This window comes from Pavona decussata, unplaced genomic scaffold (assembly GCF_977016875.1).
Source record: "Pavona decussata unplaced genomic scaffold, jaPavDecu1.1 SCAFFOLD_377, whole genome shotgun sequence".
In the NCBI taxonomy this organism is placed as follows: Eukaryota; Metazoa; Cnidaria; class Anthozoa; order Scleractinia; family Agariciidae; genus Pavona; species Pavona decussata.
The window spans coordinates 331,813-354,637 of NW_028145752.1; the positions used below are offsets into that span (position 1 = coordinate 331,813).

The 22,825-nt window shown below is 38.7% G+C and overlaps 1 protein-coding gene and 1 long non-coding RNA gene across 2 annotated transcripts in view; both read right to left on the reverse strand.

The window, feature by feature from the left end:
- LOC146452174 (transient receptor potential protein-like) overlaps positions 1-22,825 on the reverse strand; it is a 63,484-nt gene that overhangs the window by 22,499 nt on the left and 18,160 nt on the right. The window contains exons 8-18 of the mRNA XM_085098161.1: positions 22,541-22,576; positions 22,179-22,262; positions 18,982-19,237; positions 14,423-14,776; positions 13,701-13,893; positions 12,811-12,978; positions 11,324-11,402; positions 10,929-11,050; positions 8,633-8,705; positions 7,876-7,979; positions 2,302-2,470 (exon numbers count right to left, since the gene is read on the reverse strand). Of these exons, the coding sequence (XP_084954287.1) occupies positions 2,302-2,470; positions 7,876-7,979; positions 8,633-8,705; positions 10,929-11,050; positions 11,324-11,402; positions 12,811-12,978; positions 13,701-13,893; positions 14,423-14,776; positions 18,982-19,237; positions 22,179-22,262; positions 22,541-22,576 (1,638 nt within the window). The remainder of the gene's footprint in view (positions 1-2,301; positions 2,471-7,875; positions 7,980-8,632; positions 8,706-10,928; positions 11,051-11,323; positions 11,403-12,810; positions 12,979-13,700; positions 13,894-14,422; positions 14,777-18,981; positions 19,238-22,178; positions 22,263-22,540; positions 22,577-22,825) is intronic.
- On the reverse strand, positions 607-2,286 carry LOC146452176 (uncharacterized). Its single transcript, XR_014859818.1, has 2 exons — positions 1,215-2,286; positions 607-766 (listed from the first exon to the last, which is right to left on the reverse strand). It is a non-coding gene; the product is annotated as an uncharacterized LOC146452176 (long non-coding RNA).

The window sequence follows — 22,825 nt, forward strand, 5'->3', positions numbered from 1 at the left end:
AACAATCAGAACAGAGATAAACTAAACGACGATCTTCAAAACTCTGTACAAACAAGCGAACAAATTTTGCGTACGCTTGATGTTATGATGAAAATGAGGTCACACTATTGACTAATTTTACATTCGCTTTCAACGTTTTTTGAAAAGAAATATCCCATCCTTTAAAGTATTTGTGTTTGTTCTCTGTGAAGATTGTCAGAAATAAATGCAAAAATTAGAAATATATACGAGAAAAACTTGTCAGTACTTACCTTATGCTAGCTAAGTCGATAAAAAAGTGTTACGCGACGTCTGTTTCACTGACTAAAAATTATACCTGAGAACCAAATTTTCTTACATGAAGCAAAAAGGAATGAGATTAGAAAATAAACCTCCAAGGGAGATAACGAACATGGACCGAAAAAATGAGCTCGAGAGACTTTTCTGAAGTTAGCAGTAGCTTAAGTTAAACAAGTTGCAGTGTAAACACTGCAAAAAAATATCTTGCAAAAGTCAGCAAAGTTTTGTCAACAAAATCAAATATAAGACTTAAGCTTAAATATACTCGCCTCTTTGGAAATAACCAGTCCTTTTATTCCATTGCTGATTTTTTCGTTCGTTTTACAACGTTAAGTGAGCAAAAAGTTTCACTTCAAGAGGAAAAATCCAACGTTTCTTCGCGGATCGATCAGAGTAAAATGATTTCTGTTTCAGATCCGCTGTTTATGATATGTGCCGCCTCTAAAAGAGTCCTTTTCCGCCGCTATTCGCCTTGCTCTTTTTCCCGCTGTTGGAAGGCAAAATTGGACCAGATTAGAAAATAAAATGCCAAGGGATTGAAATAATGAACAGGAACCGAAAAAAATGAGCTCAAAGCACTACTCTGAACTTAGCAGTATTAAGTGCGTGTCAACACTGCAAGAAATCAATTTATTGCAAAACTCACGGCCCTGCTGTTTATGATCAATGCCCTCTTCATGTAAATTCCCGCCACAAGTCGTCTTACTCTTTCTCCCGCTGTTGGAAGGTAAAATTTGGAGGAGATTAGGAAATAAAACTCCAAGGAAAATAATGAACATGGACCGAAAAAAAATGAGCTCAAAAGACTGCTCTGAGTTTAGCAATATTAAGCTTAAGTCTAAATTAAACGGCGTGTCAACACTGCAAGAAATCAAGATCGTGCACGATAGCAATCTAGCAAAGTTTTGTCAACAAAATCACATGAATATGCTCACCTCTTCTCAGAATAACCAGTCCTTTTATTCCATTTCCAACCTTTTTTAGTTCCTTTTACAACGTTAAGTGAGCGAAACGTTTCACTTCAAGAGGAAAAATCCAACGTTTTGTCGCGCCGGATCGGAGTAAAATGATTTCACTTCAAGATTCTGATGATGTGCCGGCCAATTTGTTTCTCTTGCCGGTAGTCGTATTGCTCTTTCTCCCTCCGTTGGTCACAAAAATTGACTTTGTATTGTGTCAAAATTATCATTATTATTTTTTTTTCTAAAACGTAGTTGGTGATGCAACTTCCCGCCGTAAAAAAGCGGGCTGCAGCACAGGGTTTAAGTGTCTCATTTAAAGGTGGCATACATGGAGTAGCGAACGTATGTACGGTCGGTCGGTCGGTCGGACAGAAATGACGTCATAACCAAACCAAAATTACTCGCACTGATGGGTTTACCAAAATCTCTTACCTATGGGGCTCCGCCCGCCCGCGCCTTGCGGCGCGCGCGGGAGCTCCGCTATTAGGACCACTGTTATCTTAATTGTCTAAGCGGCGCAAGTTCTAGGTACACAACCTATCGTACTAAACAACCTCTACTTCTCAGTTGATTGCAAAGACTGACAAAAGGAAACGCTTAGCTACCAGAAAAAGTATGGCTTCTCCCTTGCATTTCCGCACACAAATTTCGGTCAACATCCCATTTTATACTAATTTGCTTGACTTCGACTGGTTAAAAAAATATGCTATGCAAAGATCAGACCACACATACTTTCAAAAATCTATTTTGCATGTGGGCAAGCTAGTGATTGGGTCCTTCAATGCAATTAGCGAACTTAATTAAATGTAGAACTCGGGATGTCACTGCGAATATTTCAGCTCCTCTGTGATTACTTAGCACCGAAATGGCGGATTGACAATTAAAATTTTGCTACACGTAGGTCGTTACTGAATTTATCATACAAAAAATCCCGAAAACGGAAAATGATGGCTATTTGAAGTTCTGCATAAGATATTTATCCAAGAGTTTATTGAGGATAGACAATGATTAGTGACCCCTTCCAAGTGTTTCAGTTTACGACGCTAATAACGTATCATACCTTTTGCTTGATGGCCTTTACCAGATGATTTCTTTACGCTATCGAATATTCTTAAATCTGTGTGAAATCCAACAGAGTTTCCATATCCAGGCGTAAGTTCTAGGTCGTAAGACTCACCAACTACACCGACAGACAGTTTCTTTTCCTCTGTACTCTCGAGCACTAACACCTAAAAAAGTAATGAAATCAAATCTTAGTGGGCGTGGTTTAAAAAAAAATTCAAATATTTCTCGCGGTTATGCGTCCTTTAAGGTTTTTTTTTTACACTAAAAGGTTGCTACGCTGTGAAATGCCGATTACTTGTAGATTACACAAGCGTGAATGCCCTAGAGGTCTTCCCAAGATTCCAAAACAAATACCGAAGAATTCAAAAGATGTTACCAATTAAGAGCGGCTGCCTGTAAGAAGCGAGAACTGCATTTCAGCGACCACTTGGTCGAATTTCTGATATTTCATCTGAAGATACCCTTGGATTAACTATTTTCGAAAATCATATTTTAAAGTTGCAAGGTATTTTATTTTTTGAGGAAATTGCAAGAGTTTGAAATGCGGCCAAGGCGCGGTCACGGGCCGATGAAAACCGCGAAAATTTAGGTCAAAGGACGAAGCCCCGTTCACGGTGTAAAATAATCCAATGAGCTTGAAACTTTACACAAACCTAGACCAACCATCTCACAAGAAAATTAATACAATAAACATTCCAAACTCGCTGGCTGCTTTCTAAAGCATGCAGGTTTGTGTACGCTACTCAAAATGGCCTTGAAACTAATGCCTATTTTCATTAAAATAAAAGTGTTTCTGGTATGTAATTTTCTCTAAATTAAATTTCATGTCTCGAAAGACGAAGGCATGAAAGAACTTTATTTGTTGCAAGTTTCAAGCTCTGATTCAAACTCTTTCCCACTCAAGGAAGATCGAATATGCGTGCGATACTTGCGGCTCGCAATTCACGTCACGAATTATGAAATCAGAACCGATTCACAAACACTTGACATCTGGAGCCTGTGAATGTTTCCAAACATAACATATTGGGCCCTAAAACTAATCCAACTGACTGAAGACAGCCAGTCAATGTTTTTTTTTTTTTGATCCCAGATTTCTTTCCTATTCTGCTCTAAAATAATATATTTATTTCGGTCAATTAGCCTACGAAACATGTGCAACAAATTTGCATACCATTTCGATGTCGCAGGAAAAAGTAGTGCAAATCAAACTTTACAGCTCCTTTGTCTTCTTCAATGAAGCAGTCGATCAGTAAAATGGAGAAAAACGTGTGACTTTGTTCCTGTTGTGTTGTTTTGAGTGTTCGTTTTTAGCAGCGACGGCCCAAATCAACAGGCCAGTGTGACAAAACAACCGTAACTTGATATTCACTTCGCTGATGTGGGTAACGCGCACGTGACCCTGGCCAGGCACTTACGCGTTCAGGGCGCTTTTAGAAAAGTACTGCTTGTGGGCCAAGCTACGACTACCCTGGTGATGATGACCTTGTCAAGCTTAAGGACTGTACAAGAGATCTGAGAGCCCACCTTTCCAGCTTTGGTTTTTTCCGCAAAAAAAAAAAAAAAATCGACTATCAAGTATTAGTGTCAGTTTTTGGTTTTTTGACTTACAGTAATGCAGTTCCTGGAACGTCGATTTTTTGCGAAAAAAAAATCTATCCATAACCACCATCCCCACAATTAAAAATATAAAATTTGTAACTTTGAGGGTATCAGAGTAGTGAATTCCTCACCGAACAACCCGAGCTCCCCCACCCCCATCCCCTCTGGCTATTTGCGTCAATTGTGGTTATTGTTTACTTTCCTAAACCGGTTTTTGTTCCTGCCAGTTTCTTTCAATTTTCGAGAAGATAGGAATCTTGGCAGCCTTGGTCTGTCTGGTGATGGCCACGAAAACTAATTTATTACTAGCGCAAGCGGGAGAGGACCGTAACTACCTTATTTCTAGCACAAGCGGGTTAGGGCCGTAACTACCTTATTACTAGCACGAGCGGGCGAGGGCCGTATTTCGCCTAGTAATTTTCCAATTTCAGATTTCATGTTATTATTATTTTGACGGAGTTGAAAGAAACTGGCAGGAGCAGCTAGTAAACGGTCTAGGAAAATAAACAATAGCCACAATATTATTGACGCTTATAGCTAGGGGGAGGGGTAGGTCGGGTTGGTGGGGAATAGGCCTTATCACGGTTTTCGACGCCATTTTGACGGGTAGGCAAACAGGCTTGAAATAACAGTGTTTGTATGGAAATCCGATGTCAAATAATTTTCATAAAACATCGCTTCTGAAAAATTTATGAATTGGAAAATTTTGGCACTAGGAAAAGGATTTTAAGAACAAAATTGGAGGGATGTAGCTATGCCAGAAAGCGTCCAGTCGTGTTTTGAACTTTCCATACATTTGTCTGTTTTGCGAACCAGCCGTGAACTACTACTAAAAATAGTTCGCGGGAAAAAATACAGGGAAATGTATGGAAATTTCAAAATACGACTGGACGCTTTTTGTCACAGCTACATCCCTCCAATTTTGTTCTTAAAATCCTTTTCCTAGTGCCAAAAGTTTCCAATTCATGAATTTTTCAGAAGCGATGTTTTATTAAAATTATTTGACATCGGATTTCCATACAAACACTGTTATTTCAAGCCTGTTTGCCTACCCGTCAAAAAGGCGTCGAAAACCATGATAAGGCCTATTCACTACTATGCTCTCAAATATATAGATTTCATATTTTTAATTGTAAGGATGGTGGTTATCCAATTTTTTTTTTTTTTGTTCGCGAAAAAATCGACGTTCCAGGGTCTGTATAACTGTAAGTTAAAAAACGAGATGACACTAATACTTGAATTATTTTCGCGAAAAAAAAAAGAAAAGCTGGCAAGACGGGCTCTCGCATCTCTTGTACAGTCTTTTAGCTTGGCAAAGTTTTCATCACCAGAGTAGTCGTAGCTTGGCCCGCAAGCAGTACTTTTCACTATTTACAGTTTCTAAATAAAAAGCGCCCTCTACGCGCAGGACTCCATACCGAAATGCCTGGCCAGGATCACGTGCACGTTACCCACATCATCGACGTGAATATCGAGTTATAGTTGTTCAGTGTCACATTGGCTAATTGATTTGAGCCGTCGCTGCTAAAAAACGAACACTCAAAACAACACAACAGGAACAAAGTCACACGTTTTTCTCCGTTTTCCTGATCGACTGCTTCATTTAAGAAGATAAAGGAGCTGTAAAGTTTGATTTGCACTACTTTTTCCTGCGACATCGAAATGGTATGCAAATTTGTTGCACATGTTTCGTAGGCTAATTGACCGGAATAAATATATTATTTTAGAGCAGAATAGGAAAGAAATCTGGGATCAAAAAACATTGACTGGCTGTCTTCAGTCAGTCTGATTAGTTTTAGGGCCCAATATGTGATGTTTGGAAACATTCACAGGCTCCAGATGTCAAGTGTTTGTGAATCGGTTCTGATCTCATAATTCGTGACGTGAATTGCGAGCCACAAGTATTGCACGCATATTCGATCTTCCTTGAGTGGGAAAGAGTTTGAATCACAGCTTGAAACTTGCAACAAATAAAGTTCTTTTCTTCGTCTTTCGATATATGAGATTTAATTTAGAGAAAATTACATACCAGAAACACTTTTATTTTAATGAAAATAGGCATTAGTTTCAAGGCCATTTTGAGTAGCGTACACAAATCTGCATGCTTTAGAAAGCAGCCAGCGAGTTTGGAATGTTTATTGTATTGATTTTCTTGTGAGATGGTTGGTCTAGGTTTGTGTAAAGTTTCAAGCTCATTGGGTTATTTTACACCGTGAACGGGGCTTCGTCCTTTGACCTAAATTTTCGCGGTTTTCATCGGCCCGTGACCGCGCCTTGGCCGCATTTCAAACTCTTGCAATTTCCTCAAAAAATAAAATACCTTGCAACTTTAAAATATGATTTTCGAAAAAAGTTAATTCAAGGGTATCTTCAGGCGAAATATCAGAAATTCGACCAAGTGGTCGCTGAAATCCAGCTCTCGATTCTTCCAGGCAGCCGCTCTTAAGTAGCTGTCTACGTAAGATCCTCACAAGCCAATTCGCCTCAAATTATGTCATCGTTTTTGTTTAATCTTGTTTAGTTGGAGAATTGTGTTGCCCAAACTAGATTTATTAACTAGTTTGGCCTTCAAATATCGTACTTGCACAATTTGCCAATATTTTTTTTTACAATACAACTTTGAAGTGTTGCCTAAAATTAGATACAGGCAGGTAGTATTGTTATGCATAAAAACGACGATAAGCGTTGTTAATTTAGATTACTGAGATTACTGCATAAATGACATTCAACTGCCTTGTCTCATTTTTTAAAGAGGTAGAGGGGTTTAAGAGGTTGAAAAGAAAGGAATTAAGGTTCGCATTTGTGAATTTGTGATGGGATAACTTGTAGTCCCGGGTTAAGCCTAACCAAAGTTTATTAAAGGCAATGGTTATGAAACCTGAGAAACGTCTTCGTTATATGTTTTTGTTTGCCTTTTTGGCTTTGACCCTGCACAAAAAACAATAGAATTTGGAATGTGTTGGAGCAACTGACCAATCGAAACGTTTTCGTTAAGATATTCATCTGTGATGTGAACGTAAAAACAAAGGATTGTGCAGGGTCATGACCCTTCCAACATAAATTGCAGCACCATTGCTTTCATGGCAAGGTCTCCTAACCAGCCCCTCAAGTAAATTTTGCCTAACCTAGAGAGTGCTATGTCAACAAATGTTCTCAATCTAATCAACAACCTGATCGCATGCCCGTAACACTAGGCGATTAAAACTAGACCGCAATTGTCCCTGTTGTGGAGTCTGGTTTGGAGGCGATAGTTCCCCGCCCTGATATGTGGTTTCCCTGTTGAGTGCCACTACAGTCCACCAACTTTTCTGCTGCACAACTAACCCCATCACAACGTTCACTCGTTCATTCACCATCTAAACTCCTTGTGAATTTTAGTCAAAATTTTAAGAACATATTACGGACAGACCAATTAAAGGATGTGATCTAGATATGGACGTTTGCTTACATACAATCAAGTTACGAATAAAAATTTAAGATTTCGATGCGTCAATCAGCTATGTTGCGATATTTTTAAAAGAAACTGCGACGATCATTGACTTTTTCAGAGTTCAAGTTATTGGGGTAAATCAGAGCGAATCTCTCTCTCTCTCTCTCTCTCTCTCTCTCTCTCTCTCTCTCTCTCTCTCTCTTTCCTTTCAGCTCACAAAAAGGCCCACTCTCCCTTTATACACTCGCTCCTTAGCTTTTGTCTCATGACCGCGCGATTTCGTATGACAGACCAACGTAAAAACTTGACTGTTTTGTGGTCTAAGGGAAAGGGAGCTCCCGTTAGCAAGTATCTACGTACTGTACTTGTTTTTATTTCAAAAAAAAAAAAAAACAAAAAAAAAAACTAAATTTAGGGAATATAAGGACAATTGACATTTAAATAATTTATGTTTACTATCTGATTTCATAGAATTAAGAGCTGACTGTATGTCGTCAGTCTCGAGCCAATTAATCTTTCTTCAATTAGCTGTTAACGTACCTCAACATGTGGAAATTTGGGGGAGAACGGAGTGTTGTATCTGGCGCCGTATGAAAACATCCAGTTGGAAGCACCTAGCAGCTGCTCAAGTAAATTAGGGGGGTCTGTCGATCAAAAAGTCAGAGGGTGGTCTATTTTCTAAGGCTTTCGTCCTAGTATCGTAAGACTTAAACAGACCTGTAGGTTTGGAAATCTTGTCATTTTGGTATGTGCGACGTATGCAAATTAGGTCACGTGACTCGGCACGGCCAGAAAATACTCGAAAACTTTTCACCAAAAATGGGAACAGTTGATACTGATAGTGATTTACCTTTACTGGTACCATGCAGGTAAGAAGGGCAAAAATAAAAATTCTGTGCTTGGAAATTATTGATTTTTTTGTTAGCTGTGAAAATAAACAATGTTTTGTACTAGTGCCCAGTCTCCCATAAAAAATATCGTTGTTGTTTTGGTGCCTTTAATTTGAGTTATCACAAAGTTGCCAAGCGTGGACATAATAAAGGCAATACCCTTAAAAGTATAAAACTTGTGGCAGCCTCCAGGAAGTAATAAAAAGTGTTCCCATTTTGCTCTAAAGAATTTTAAGCTAAAAATAACTCTGGTAGGTGACGTGACAAGATATGACCTCTCTAACCCTTTATAATATATTGTTATCAAGTAGTTTCTAAAGCCAGTTTGTGTTGTTTAAAATGCTGCCAAAGTTACACCACCCCCTCAATTATTCGGAAAAGGAATATAGGCCCAGGCCTTAATTCACCTGAGAGCGTGTCGCGTGAATGACATATCAACAAGCAGTCATCGACTGTAATACTGCTATGGGTCGTCCATACCTGTTAACCAAAAAAGCTAATTGAATTCAGTTAATTGCTAGCAATCATCGCTGTAAGCAAAAATTATCTGTCAAGTGGTTTGGCTGGCTGACATTTACTCGTCATTTTTTTTTTCCACAGGGTAAGATCGGTTAAAATAGGCTGGAAGGTCTGCACTAATCCTATTTATGGTTTTGTTAGCTTTCCGATATCTCGGTCTTTTGAGCAATTTCGGTTGTAAGTAAGTTGCAGGGTTTTTTTTTTTTTTTTTTTAAGAAAAGAGCGTTTTTATACCGTATAGTTCCGATAGTAGCGACCCTCGTTACTTTCGGTATTAGCAACCTTTGGGGTTCATTACTTTCGGGGAATTGTTATTTTCGGGGAACAAAACCATGAAACAAAGCTATGATTCGCACAGAGCTCAAACGACAGACAGAACAAATACCTTTCTGATCTAAGAGTGCCACAGGACATTGGGGCCTGCACCTCCAGGCGCAACGAGCAAGATTCAACCACTCGATGTTATAAGCGCTGGTGATCTGCGTGTGCTTTTCTCGAAATGGGTGGGCATACAGTTATCCGTTCATTTGTGAAATGTGCTATTATTCTGCCCATTTCTGGTAGAAGTGACAGTGAAATAAGCATTGACGGTTTACCGGACTACTACATGAATGAATCATACGTTGTAGAGGAAATCGAGTACTTCTCTGACTCAAGGGATGAAAGCTGAACTCAGTGCTTTTAGTCCATGTCACACCAATGCGGTTTATACCACAGTGCATAGAGTTTATAATTTTAATTTGAAAAAACGTTTCCGTTGTTAATACCAAATATTTTTGTTTATTTTTCACATTACGCTGTCAGTGAACTGATGTCAAGGTTGAATGATGGCTTAAGGCTTTTCCTTGTTAAAGTGTATCATCGTGATCAATTTATCAATACACGAAGATATCAGTATTGTATTTTAAAAATTTGACTATGGATTGGAAAACAATAAAGGCATTCGGTATGTGTACAAACGTAATTAAGAAAAAAAACTTGGTCTCGCTACTTTTTGGGGGACGGATTTATTAGAAGCCACAAAGTTTTGACGTTACTTTCGGGCGGTCGTTACTATCGGAACTTTACGGTAATGAATGAATGAATGTCTTTAACTGACTGCGGCTTTCCTGGCATTTTTTTCCTATTAAGTTTGGTTTGTTGTTAATGTTTTCATTTTCCCTTGTTGGCATCTGTAAATGAGCGTTATCGTGTCGTTTATTTTTGTTTGAAGGCGATAATTAAATGACGGGGATATCGAGCTTTCGATACTTCATCGATACAATTAACTTTATTAAAATGTTTAACTATGTAATGAACGTGCATAATGATGCTGAGGTTTGCTTCAATCATGGGGTTTGTTGTCGACTGGTTCTCTTTTGGAGAAGGGAATTTGCATGAGATCTGAGAATCTTTTTTCGAGAATTTAATTTTACTCTTGTGATTTCTCCAGTGGGGTTCCTGGTTCCGCCGCCAAATCATTGCCTTCACGCGAATGCTGATAAACACCGTAAACTATGATGGGCATTCGATGAGAAATCGGCGACTCTATTCTACCAAATATAACTTCACTTTAAATGCCGTTGCATTCCTTGAAATGAAAGGTTTAACACGCTCAGAACCGAGAACACCACCAATCAGATTTACTGTTTAATTGAGCTTGTTAGACATCTGCTCAAAAACAAAGGTGATCTAAATCTCTAAGGAGAAGAGATTTAAAACTTCGCCTGTCTTTCATCTTCCGGAGCTTGAAGGAGGATCCATCCCACCCCCACTCCCATAAAAAAAAAAAATCATGGGTAGCAGACGTACTATAATAGTAAGTGAGACATAAATATTAGGTCCAAAGCGTTTCTTTTGAGGTTCGGAGTGGGATGTATTGAATCCACGACACAATTACAAATCGCGGTCAAATATTAATCCTGACCGACTGATTATTAAAAAAAAATGGAATTTACTGTTGTCTGAAGGGAGCCAAAACATACTATCACTTCGCACCCTGCTGTTTTGGCTGGCTGTGTTACTGATTTTTCCCTGGAAATCTTTCGTGAGTTTCTTGAGCCAATCCCGTACATGTTAGATTCATGCTTGTTCCCTTCTTACACGCTTCTGGTAATGGCGAGATTTAAATACCGAAAAAAAAAAAAAAAAAATCTACAGATACAATCTAAAGTAAACTTGTTCATCTAACAGTTTTAAACGTACCTCTTGGTCAGTAGGTAATGGAATTTTCTCCAAGCTTTGTTGAATCTTTACCGTTTTGCGAAGAACCTGGTTAACCATGTTTTCAGTATCATTTGTGTCCTCAAGCATCTGATCGAATCGATCTAAAACGATTAATCAAATTTTCAATTTTTTGCCATGATCTCTAATATCTCCTGTATTTCGGAAAAGCGAATATATTTGTTTTGGTAATTTTACTGGGTTGAGCTACAAAGAAAGAACTACAAAGTTAGACGTCTACAAAATCAAATAACAAAAGGATAGAAAAAGAAGAACCCAAGCCGGCGGGTACGAACGGGACATGAGTAGCCATGCAAGGCTACTCGAGCTCCTCATACTGAAAAGGATTTCCCACTGTTTAACAGGGCAAAACTTACCTACGGGAGGAAAGGAATCGCCGTATTTAAGCCTGTACCTAAGCTGAAGATTGCTTACTCTTTCATCCAAAAGGCGTTTCTAAAAAGAGAAATGTACAAAATTCATTCAAACCGGTTGCCTTAGAGCGCTTATGTCGCTCAAGTTTTCTCTTTTGCATTTAAAAATCAAAGACAAAAACTGAACAAAACCAAGAAACGCCTAACGTTGCTGGCATAGGAATTCAAGCATCCATAATTTGACAGTATTGGCATCTTCCGATAATGGGTTACTAATTTTGATGGTAAGATATACAAAAGATTCTTCGAGAGCACAAAACCACTTTTGATCGCAATGTGAAACCACGGGACCTTGGAAAAAAGAAAAGTTTCGAGGAAAATAAAAATACATAAAACGACAACAACAACAACAACAACAAAAAGCAAAGAAAAAAAAATAGAAAACACAATAAAGCTGCCGAGAATGCAGGACTTATGCGACGATATAAAACCTCATGCAAATAAGCATCAGCTTTGTCCCAACGAATTCGAAAAGCATATGTCAATAGCTGTGATCACACTACAGAGTGACGCTTTACCTAGGGAAACTCGACTTGTTGACAGTTTACCTAGGGAAACTTAATTTTGTAAGTGTGACCTGTTTTTCCCAAGGTAATTTAACTTGGAGAAGTTTCATCGTCTGGAACCTCGACATGTCTCAAGATTGTTTCCCTTGACAGCTACGCCTAAAGCAACAGCCAGGGAAAAATCAAATCCCGAGGTAGGTAACCAAAAGACTCTCGTCGGCAATGTCTTGATGACAGAACCGGATATACATCATGTTGTGAAAGAATTTTGTTGGCAGCGCGTGTCGTCTATAAAGGTTATTTTCCAGCAGTTCAGAGCAACATTGTAAGTATCTTTTTATAATTTCAGATTTGAGTTATAGGCGCTGTTAATGATTCGTTTCCTTTTTTTTTAAACTAGCAAGTGTTTTACCACAGAAACCATCTTCATCCTCAAGATGAGACGGAGCCATTATTTGTATAACGGGTATTTCTTTAACTCCCCGTGTGAGATCGACACAAGCCAACCGATCTTTTTTTCCACGATGAACTAATCCTAACCAGACCGTGAAAAATTACAGCGACTTCTCGCACAAATTCAGTTATCTGCAACAGTCAATTTTACTAGTGTGACCTTTCCAGAATTTTTCACCTCGGTAAAATGAAACTTAAGATGAATTTACCTCGGAAATTCCTTGGTGAATTTACTCTAGTTATATCGGCTTTAAATGTTGTTGTTGTTGTCGTTGTTGTTGTTGTTGTTTTTTATCTTTGGGTCATTTTTCTGTCGGTAATCTTTTTATTTATTTATCTATTTATTTTTTTAGTTAGTTTTCATTAAGAAATCGAAAATGGTAAATCGAAGAATCCAGCTCTTAGAAGACAAACATCTGTGACAAACGTTAACTTGAATCTATTTTGTTTTCAAGATCAATGGCAACTTACCCATACTGGGGCTGATTCATTAAATTCATGTGCTTTCTTCATTCGAAAACGAGGGCATACCATCAAAAGAATAGAAATAATGTTGAATGGTACTGGTATGGGATGATAATTAAGATAAGTCTGGATTGTAACAGCTCTTTGGAATGACCACTCGTTTCGAGAGTTATCCTGAGGAGAAATTTTGATGCAAATGTTTAGTAAATAACCCAATTCAGGCGTTGAGTATTCATGGCTTTTCTACTATTAAAACAAACACTGCCAAACTTTTTGACTTTTCCTACAATTTATCTGAAAAGTTGTGTTCAAGCAACACGATGTTTCCATGGAAACAAGACTGTCACAGCCATATGTTAAATGTAGGATCGTTACTTTTTTTAATTTTTATACACCTAATCATTTCTTTACTGGTTCTATTTATGACAAATTTAAACGGTTTTGGCAAATCGCTATATCCAAAATGGCGGATCCAGTGAAGAATCAATGACGTAATTCTTGCGTTGTATAACACCATAGTCCCATTTTGTGGACGCCAAACGGAACAATTTTTCCTCAGAAGTTCCAAAATTAATACAGAGTGTGATAACCCGTCAGGACCAGACCACATAACTTGGCTAAGCTGGCTAAGTTTTCTGGTAATTTGATTTGCCCTGGGCTGAATTCATCATACCGGCGCAACGAAAACACAACCATCCAACCGGACTAAAATTCGTCACGTAATCGTGCCGTTAGGCAGAAAATAAGAATAAACAAGCAAACAAACAAATCTCTTTACTACTGGTCGTAGGGGTTTTCAGCACTTCGAAACAATCTTATTGGTCCGTTAGCAGCTAAAGAAAGGGCAGGGGTACGGTTGTAATTAAGGGAATACTACTAAACCACTTATTAAATACCTGCACTCGTTGGTAGGTGTTAGACAGTAACGCGATCAACATGTTAATAAGAAGAATGAGAGCCATGACGAGATAGGCAGCAAATAAAAAACTAGCGAGAGCTTCTGAAAACGAATCAGTTGATTGGAAGAAATCCAATCCATCAGACAAATCCAACAAAGACAAGCTAAGCTGAGAAGTTATCTTCCACCAACTGAAAAAGTGCAAAGGCAAAACAACTTTAAAATGTTGAAGGTATTACGCCACTTGGGAAATTTACAAAAACAACAATTAAAAAAAAAACAACGTTGTAACTATCTCATGCAACGTTTCTTTTCTTTTGACTGTAGTACCGTCTTCCAAAAGGTAGGAGAGGAGGGGTTTGGGGGGGGGGGGGGGGGGGTGGGGTGGAGGTCATGTTCTCTGACCTCTAAGGTACAATGGAGATACTATATTATTATCTTCTCACTCTTCTTACTTCCGCCACACTTAATTCATTCGAATGTGTTTCATCGTCAATAAACTTATTTATCAATCAATGATGCAACCAACCAACCAGTTAACTGACCAAAGGAAAAAAAACTATTAATGATGTAATCAATGTATTCAATTAATTAATAAATAAAAATCTTTATCTATCAATTTTTTTATTTAACTACCTGTTTTCCCTCTTTACCTGACAACCTAACTATACCTCTCCCTATCTAAGTAGCTAGGTATTTTTTTTCTTCTTGCACACTCACGAGTATTTCTTGGTGTCCTCTTTAACAATCGCAGTCTCGACCACAAATATTTTAGTTATTGTGCTTGAAAATGCCAGTGTGATAACAAGAAAATGCACCACTATAACGACTGCATCTCTGATGACATGAAAGAAGGCAATTTGTATGGTTCCAACTCCTTCAAATGATTCTAGAATGGAGCCAAAGGCTCTTAAAGTGAGGAACATTGTGTTGAAGCCGTATAGATACCCAGCAACCTCCAGGGCCCGGCTGTTAGAAGCTGATTCTGATGCAGTCCACGAGACTATTCGTAGTGGGAATATCGCACAGAAAAATATGAAGAGGATGACGAGATCAAATATGTTCCAACGATCTCTGTTGAGGAGAAAAGTAAGGGTAAAGGTAAACATGTAAGCAACATTCTTGTAGGCGTTTCCTGGGGCGCTTTCTACATTGCAATTGATAGTTTGGCGATCGCAGGAAGGTTTTTCGAGAAACTTACATGTTTTATATCGTGCTTGTGTGTTTTTCTTTCCATTTTTATTACTTTTGGGTCAATTTAGGTGGTTTTCTGAGATCAGTTTTCAGGAGATCCAAGATAGCGGATTCAAGATAGCCGTCAGTTTAAAATCGAGACGTGAGCATCTCCCGGCCGTTGCGCACCTCATTTAGGAAACATTTGTCTATGCATTATGTTTCTTCCAAGTCTGAATGTCATAGCTTTTATATTCGTGAAGTTGTGCACGAAGATGGGAAAGGAGGGGTAGAGGTTGGGGTAGGGGGGGGGGGGGGGGCGAGGTATGAATATCTCATCCTCAGAGAAGATAAACTCGGTTAAGAAAGGATTAAAAGGGTAGACTCTTGAAGGAGAAGGTCATTCCAAAATGGCACTTTCTCCCCTTTTGTCAATAGAAAGGTAAGGTAAACATTAGGTACTCACCGAAGTTTCAGCTTCCAAAGAGCTTTCTATCCTTATGAAATCCTTCTTCAAAGTAGCCCAAAAATCGTGCACGGTCGCCGCCATCTTGGAATATACTTAGCAGCCTTGCAATGCTTGCGCGACGTCATTGAGTTCAACCAAAATGGCTGAGCCGTATCCTTTCGAGCCCGAGCGTGTAGGCTGTGCGCACAGCCGTCACAAATCTGATGCAACACTAAATTCAAATTCGGAAATAACACCGTGGAAAATATTACACTTAAAATTGCGATTGACTAAAGTATCGCCCTAATTTTTACCTTTCTGAAATGCACATTAGTTGTACTCTCATATCCATTGGCTTTCACTTTGCAGTCTTCGATAATTGAACGAAAACAATAACAAATTCGGCGTTTCATGTTTTAATTCTACGGCGTGAGATCGTAGACATGAAAATTTTGGTTTACATATCGTTTGCTTCGTGCGTTTGTAACGTCTGAAACAACCGTTTCAAACGTTTCAAATGTTTGATCGTTTTGACGCGTTTCGATCGTTTCATGTTTGTTTATGTACATTGCGTTTCCTCTGCATAATTTTACTGAAGTTATTAATTCTGACCTTGTCGAATTATACTGTCAACCAACCCTACTGAATCAAGCAGAGGAAACGTACAGTGAAGCGCAAATAACGATAAATTTGCAGTTCCCGAGAGTATCATTTTAATTTTTTTTTTATCTACAGATCAGATAATTAAATTGACCGATCCGCTTCAGGAATCTATTATTGACATTATTGTTGTCACTTTAAACTCAGTCGATATTACGTCTTTTTAAACTGTTAAAAAACTCAAAACTTTGTATCCTGTGCTACTAAAATGTAATGTTTCATTTACAAAATTTTGCTTTTACGCAAAATAAGCGCTGAAATATCTTGTGAGTATGCCATAATTCACCAAGCGGCGCTGCTTCTTGTTGGCTTTCGGAGCTGTTGGGCGTGAGAAAAACTGATTGATCTAGATAAGTAAATTTCTATTTTTTTGTTTTGTTTTTGTTGCATGTTATGTAGCTTATCCAGTGGTAATAATTGATATCTACTTAATTTGTCCTTAAATTTTTTGGAGTTATGCACAGATCTATTAAAAAGTCTTAATTCCTTCATTAGGTTTATTTCTGATAACAGACGAAGGCTTTACCGAAAAGATTGTGCCGTGACATGCGAAAAATAAGCACGATGTAGTATATCAACATTCTGAAACGCCTGAAACGATCAAACCTAAAAATGCCAAATGCTTCAAACGATCTAAACGAACGATGTCAAACACTTTGAACCATCGAAACGAACGCTTTGAACCATCGAAACGCACGTTTTTCGAATGATCCAAATGCTTGCAAACGAAACAAACGTTATCCTCAAGTGTGACGGAAGTGACCAAAATTTGACACAAATCGTAAAGCTAATTTCCATGTTTTCTCAAAATCGCTGTTTCCAAGGTCCAATTGGAACGGGGGCTTCAGTATATTATATGTGAAACATTAAAACTGTGTAATGACATTCCAAGAAGCTGGCATTGTAGCGACAAAATAAAGGGCCAAACTTTAAAAATTAAGCTCGTTTAATTTGCGCATACCAAGCAAAAACGTGCGCTCAGCCTGTAGGCAACGTTGATTAAGGAAACAATAGCTCTGAAAAACCAAAACGAAGGTGCAGAAAGACTGTTCAACTTAACGCAAGAGAGTGCGTTTGTTGTGTTCACTTGAAGAACCGGAGTCAGAAAACAAGCTTAAAGGTACTTTGTCAACCAGTATCAGGATACGACGAGTACTTGTTCTTTTTTATTTATTATTATTTTTTTTTTGCAATCTTCGCTGAACATGAAATCTTATATAGCAGTTGCAACTGCGTCTGTTTTTTTTCTTTCTTCTGCAAGTTTTACCACCGAGGAGATTATGTCGGTGGTCCACTTCAAAACAGTCATCAGTTCAGTGATCGGAACAAACATGCAAGTGTTCTTCTTTAGGCAAGTTTTGTCCCGGTAATTGCTTTGCCAAGTTTTTTCTCTTTTCTGGTAAACGATAAAAGGAAACACCTTTTTTGCCGTCTATTTAAGACTTATAACATATCGCGCGCGCATCCTAATCTAATTCCTATTGGCGTCATCATGGTACATTTCTTAACATACGCACGGCCGTGCGTCCATCCGATGACGTGTGCAAGTCAGGTGAAGGAAGCATGCGAGCGCTATGTTATAAAAAAGAATTGGTTCATGCTTTTAGCTGTGCGTATATCGAGTTATGGATGCACGCGGAAAGTTTGGAGAGCACGAGAGAGGCGTAAGAGATGCTCGAGGCGTAGCCGAGAGCAACTCTAGCTTCTTGAGTGCAATTCTTAACTATTTGAGCAACACCGACGGTGCTGAACAAAAAGGCATAACTGCAAAAGGACGAGTCGAGTGTTCAAGCTTCCCGCCAAACTTTAGGTTGAACTCAATGACGTCAAACAAGCATCGCCAGGATGCTAAGTATATTCCAAGATGGCGGCGACAGTGCACGATTTTCGGGCTATACTTTGAAGAAAGATTTCATAAGGATAGAAAGCTCCTTGGAAGCTGAAACTTCCTAATGTTAACATTACCTTTCTATTGACGAAAGGAAGAAAAGTGCCTTTTTGGAATGACCTTTTTCTTTAACTACTGACCTGGCGTTCTGCTGAGGGATTTTTATAGGGAACCAGCGTTTACGCATAGAATGGAAACGCTATACACTAAAAGTGTACTAATAGGCCTACTTACGACGTCACGTAAGCTCTATTTCATGGCCGCTATGTTCATTGATACTTGCGGTTACAACAACTTTTTTTAATGAAGTAGTATTTTTAAGAAACTTCCGATGACCGTACATTTAACTTAGAAAAAAACAATTTTCACTTTATCTAGATTACGAAGTTTATTTATAATCACACAAGCTAAGAAACGTAAAACGTACCTCGCACGTTAGTTAGTAAGCAAAGATCAGTACTTATAAAATCGACATAATTCAGCACTTTGCAGATTTATATGTTGGAAGCTTATTATCATTATTCATATTTATAATTTCAAATTTAAAAGTTTTGTATTTATGTCAATAACTGACAGACCGTATATTACTTATCGGCCGAAAATGTATCTAAGGTATAAGCAATTAGCTACTGAGAAGAGCAGGTGTTGCCCAAAATCGCCTTGGAAGAAAACAAACAAACAAATAGAACATTTCCGAGTTGCTGTGAACCTCATTATGAAACCGAGGCTAAGTGCAAAGCTTTTCATATGAAAATTAATTTTGTTTCCATATGAATGAAATCTAATTTTCATAATAAAAGCTTTGCATTTAGCCTCGCTTTCATAATGAGGTTCAACGCAACTCGGAAATGGCCTATTCACAAAAACATTAAGGGAAGTGGTATCCCTGTTGCACGTCGTCCGATGGTTATGGCACACAAATCAGTTTGATCCTGGGTACCTTTAGTGTTATTGTATTCTGTCATTTTTGCATCTGGTAATCAGCGTATGTGTCATGGAACAGTTATAACAACGGCATTATAACTTACAGTAATTTTGTAGGTTGCATTATAAATCAAGCAGATATTTATTAGCGTTCCAGTTGACGAACACAGCTATAACGTTATTTACCTGAAATAATTCTTAAGTGCTTTAAGCCTTAGTTTCCTGTCTCCAGAACGAGCCATGTCTGCAATCTGCTTAATCTCCGCCAAAAGTCGACCAAAGAGAAAAACCAATATAGTCCACTCTAACCCACTGAAAGGAAGTTGAGAAGGTTCGAGGCAGATTGCAAAATGTAGTCCTAAGAGGGCCAGGTAGCTCAGCGTATCCCGAATAAAGATGAAATAGGGAATTTGAAAATAATGCTTGTAATTGTCCTTCAAACCTGTGGAGCAATCCCATAAAATATAGAGTTTGATTCGTTGAAATAGGGCATTTGTGTATGACATGCTAAACAACAGATCCATTAAGCGTTTAAACTGTCGAATAATGCAATTTGTGTTGATCCTAATTAACATAAATTGATATTTTGCCGTCACGTAACAGAAAATTCCAAAGTGCGTGATGGCTCACGGTTAGTGTTTTATAATAGAATCCGTTGAGAAAGTTGTGTCATTCTACAGTTAGCCGCCCTCGGCGACACATTACGCTGTTCATTTTGTTTTATTAGTTTGTTTGTTTTTAGCTTTTGCTTACGTTTTTCCTGAAGAAATATTGTTTTCCTCTTATTTTATTTTAGTTTTGCTGCCTTATGTTAATGTAAACCTTAAAACCCCAAAGGTTGCGCCATGGCATTGGTCAAGGGTCCACGGTCCCTATTTTTCCCTTAGCGGTTTTTTCGGGTATACTCATCTGGCTGTGGCGCATGTACTAAACTATTGGTTTATCTTTATCCATGATTCCAGTATTTTATTGATGTGTCAATAAATGCTTATCTTGGTCCTGGCTGACCAACGTGCCCATGCCTCATAGTTGTTTTGTGTGTTTGATTGTGTAGTGTAGGCAAGAATAGTACAAATTGGCTCGAATAAACTTCGCAATAATTTTCCAATTTAGGCCCTTCTTGCCCAACTTTCATCACGCGAATCGCTTTATTCAATGCACTTGTATCGTGTATTTCGATCACTATCGAGATGCTTTATGATGGGACCTAGGCTTGGCAGGTAACAGTTCTCCGTGTCCTTCTGCCAGCAATGCACTTGGTGTTTCGTATCACCAGGAACTGACCACACTCAACAGGCAACTTCAACGAATGACCGGTGAAAATTCAAAAGCTGGCGGTAAAAAAAAAAAAACGGCGGTTGCTAGGCGATAAAATACAATTGTACGTGGCATAATACAAACGATTGCGTTACGTTATTCCAGAGGTTTTGGAACACACCTATTTCTGTGGGGGCATCAACTCGCCAACTAATTTCGTTTTTTTAGGCTGCAAAGACGCAGATTGCATTTCTTGTTAATGTTATTGCAGTGTTGACATTTTTTGAGTATTTTTCAATTGATGCGAAAAGTTTTTTTTTTTTTGCGTTCTTTAGGATCCATATACGTTTTGATAGCTCCGTCTGTTGGGTTTTGAAAGGCTATGCTGTGGTTTCGCTATCGTTCTTTGAAGTTTGTTGCCAGACCCAAGCACGATTCTGTCGTTGTTTCTGTTATTACTGTTGCTTGGTAAACCACTTTTTCTTGGTGACATTTTCTTTCAAGTAGGCATTCGGTTTTCTTCCTGCATTTGCAGCTGTCTGGTTGATGTATTGGGGTCATTGCTACATTTGAGAGTATCTGTTTGTTGTGTGATGTGACGTGTTGATGGTTGACATGAATGAGTAGCTACGTTTGAGTCTGTGTCTGTTGAATATCTTGTTTAATGGGTTGTTCTTGGGAAGCATTTTTCGAAGATGGATAATAAAAACCTTTGCAACGGTTGCTTTTCACATTTCAGTTCCTTGAAATCCTGTAATGTTCTTTTCTGGTTCTTTTTGTTTATCGTTGTTTGCTTTAACGTGACCTGCTCCTTCAATTGGACCTTCAAGATTTGGCGCAATTAGCTTATCCCTCTCTCTCATGCTTCTCCCATATGACTTGCTCCTGGAGGATTGAAGATCCACTGAATTCCTCTTTAAGCGCAGAGACCATCGATCCTTTGCTGATTCTATTCTTCAATCGCTTCTTTCAACTCCTTGTCCGCTTTAGTGAAGTTTGTTCCACAGTCGCTCCTAATTTCCTTCGGGCGTCCTCTCGGACAAATGGATCTTCTCAATGCGTCAAACCGTGAAATCTGAACTCAAGGTGTTTGGAACTGGCTCTATGTGTATGGCGCGGAATGTCAAGCACGTGAAAATGCATCCATGTCTCCAATTTGAAGAAGTCGTAACTGTTACGCAATTCACAGGACCACATGTACCTAGTATTCGAAAGCGAAAACTCAACCTTTTTTTATAGATATTCCTATTGATAATTATACAAATGCTCCAGTCACCACGTCGGGTAAACATCTAATTAGGCAATATAGGCAGGTTTTCAAAGTTTCCATAACTCAACGATTTGAATAACAAATTATGCTATTGCAAACATGGCGACTGTGGAGGCGCGGTGGTGTAGTGGTTGGCGCGTCGGACTTTCGATTGGACGGTCGGAGGATCTGAGGGTCGTTGATTCGAGGCCAGGTTGGTCTCTTTATTGCTGTGTTGTTTCCTTAGACAAAAAACTTTGTTCCATATTGTCTCTCTTCACCCAGGTGTATAAATGGGTACCGGCGAAATACTGCTGGGGTCAGCCCTGCAATGGACTAGCCCTTGACATTTCAAAATCAACTAAATGTATAACTAACTTTTTAATCGGGGTAATAAAGTCTTGTTGATGTTGTTGTTGTTATCCCATCCAGGGTGGAGTAGCAATACTCCTAGTTGCTTCATGGGCTAGGCTAGGGCTAAGCTCCGGCCGTGTGGGCCACTTAGGCTCTTGTGCGACTTTACCTTTAAACATGGCGACTAGTTCATCTTCGACAAAAGCACATGGCAGATGTCCCGGCTGTTGACATGAAAATATAGGCACCTAATAGGCTACAATTGCATTTTATCGTCCAGCAAGCGCTAGTTTTATGTCGCCAGCTTTTGAATTTTTGTCGTTGAAGTTGCCTGATGAGTGTGGCATTAGTTCGTGACAATACGAAACAGACCTATAGCAAAAAGCGATGAATCACTGAAGCCTTTGCACACTCTTACCGATGTTCTTCCAATGCCGATTTTCGTAATTGCAACGATCATCAGCAAGAGGACAGATGCACAAAAGACGTACGTCGATTTGTTAGAACTGTACTGGACACCAACCTGACCACACTGAGTCTGAAGCTGCTTCCTTTTGGTCTGAACCTGTTTCCCTTTGATCTGAACCTGTTTCTTCTCCGCCTGAACCTGTTTCATTAATAAAAATCAAGTCAAAGGAAAGGTAATTAAAACTCAATGTTTTAATTTAGTATCTGTTTTTGCTATCAATTGAACTGATCTTGTCTCTCAATAGAACCGCGTTTATCGGTTTCAAGATAAATTGCCTAGTGTAACAGCAACTTTAGACCTAAGAATCAGAGGGAAAGACAACGACTTTTTACTGACCATGTTGTCATTTTATTACCATATTGCTTCTGAAGATAGGTTACGTGTAATGGTTACGTTATTGCGAAAAATTCACTTACGAGGGAAAATAGACCCGAGGTGAGTTGTTATCCATCCTGTTTGGGAAAACAAAAACAAAAAAGTCATGCAATATATCCAGATTTAAGGTATGCCTAAGACTATGAAGGATCCCCTTTGTCACCACTTGATTTAAGAGATCGATTGCAGGATTTATCGCTTATGCATCGCATATATAAGCTTTAGAGTTGTATTAATTCTGCTTTCCAGATTACTTTTAATGGAAGGCTTGACGTTACGCATGCAATGACAGATAATAATCGTAATGAACGTCACAAATACGCAAA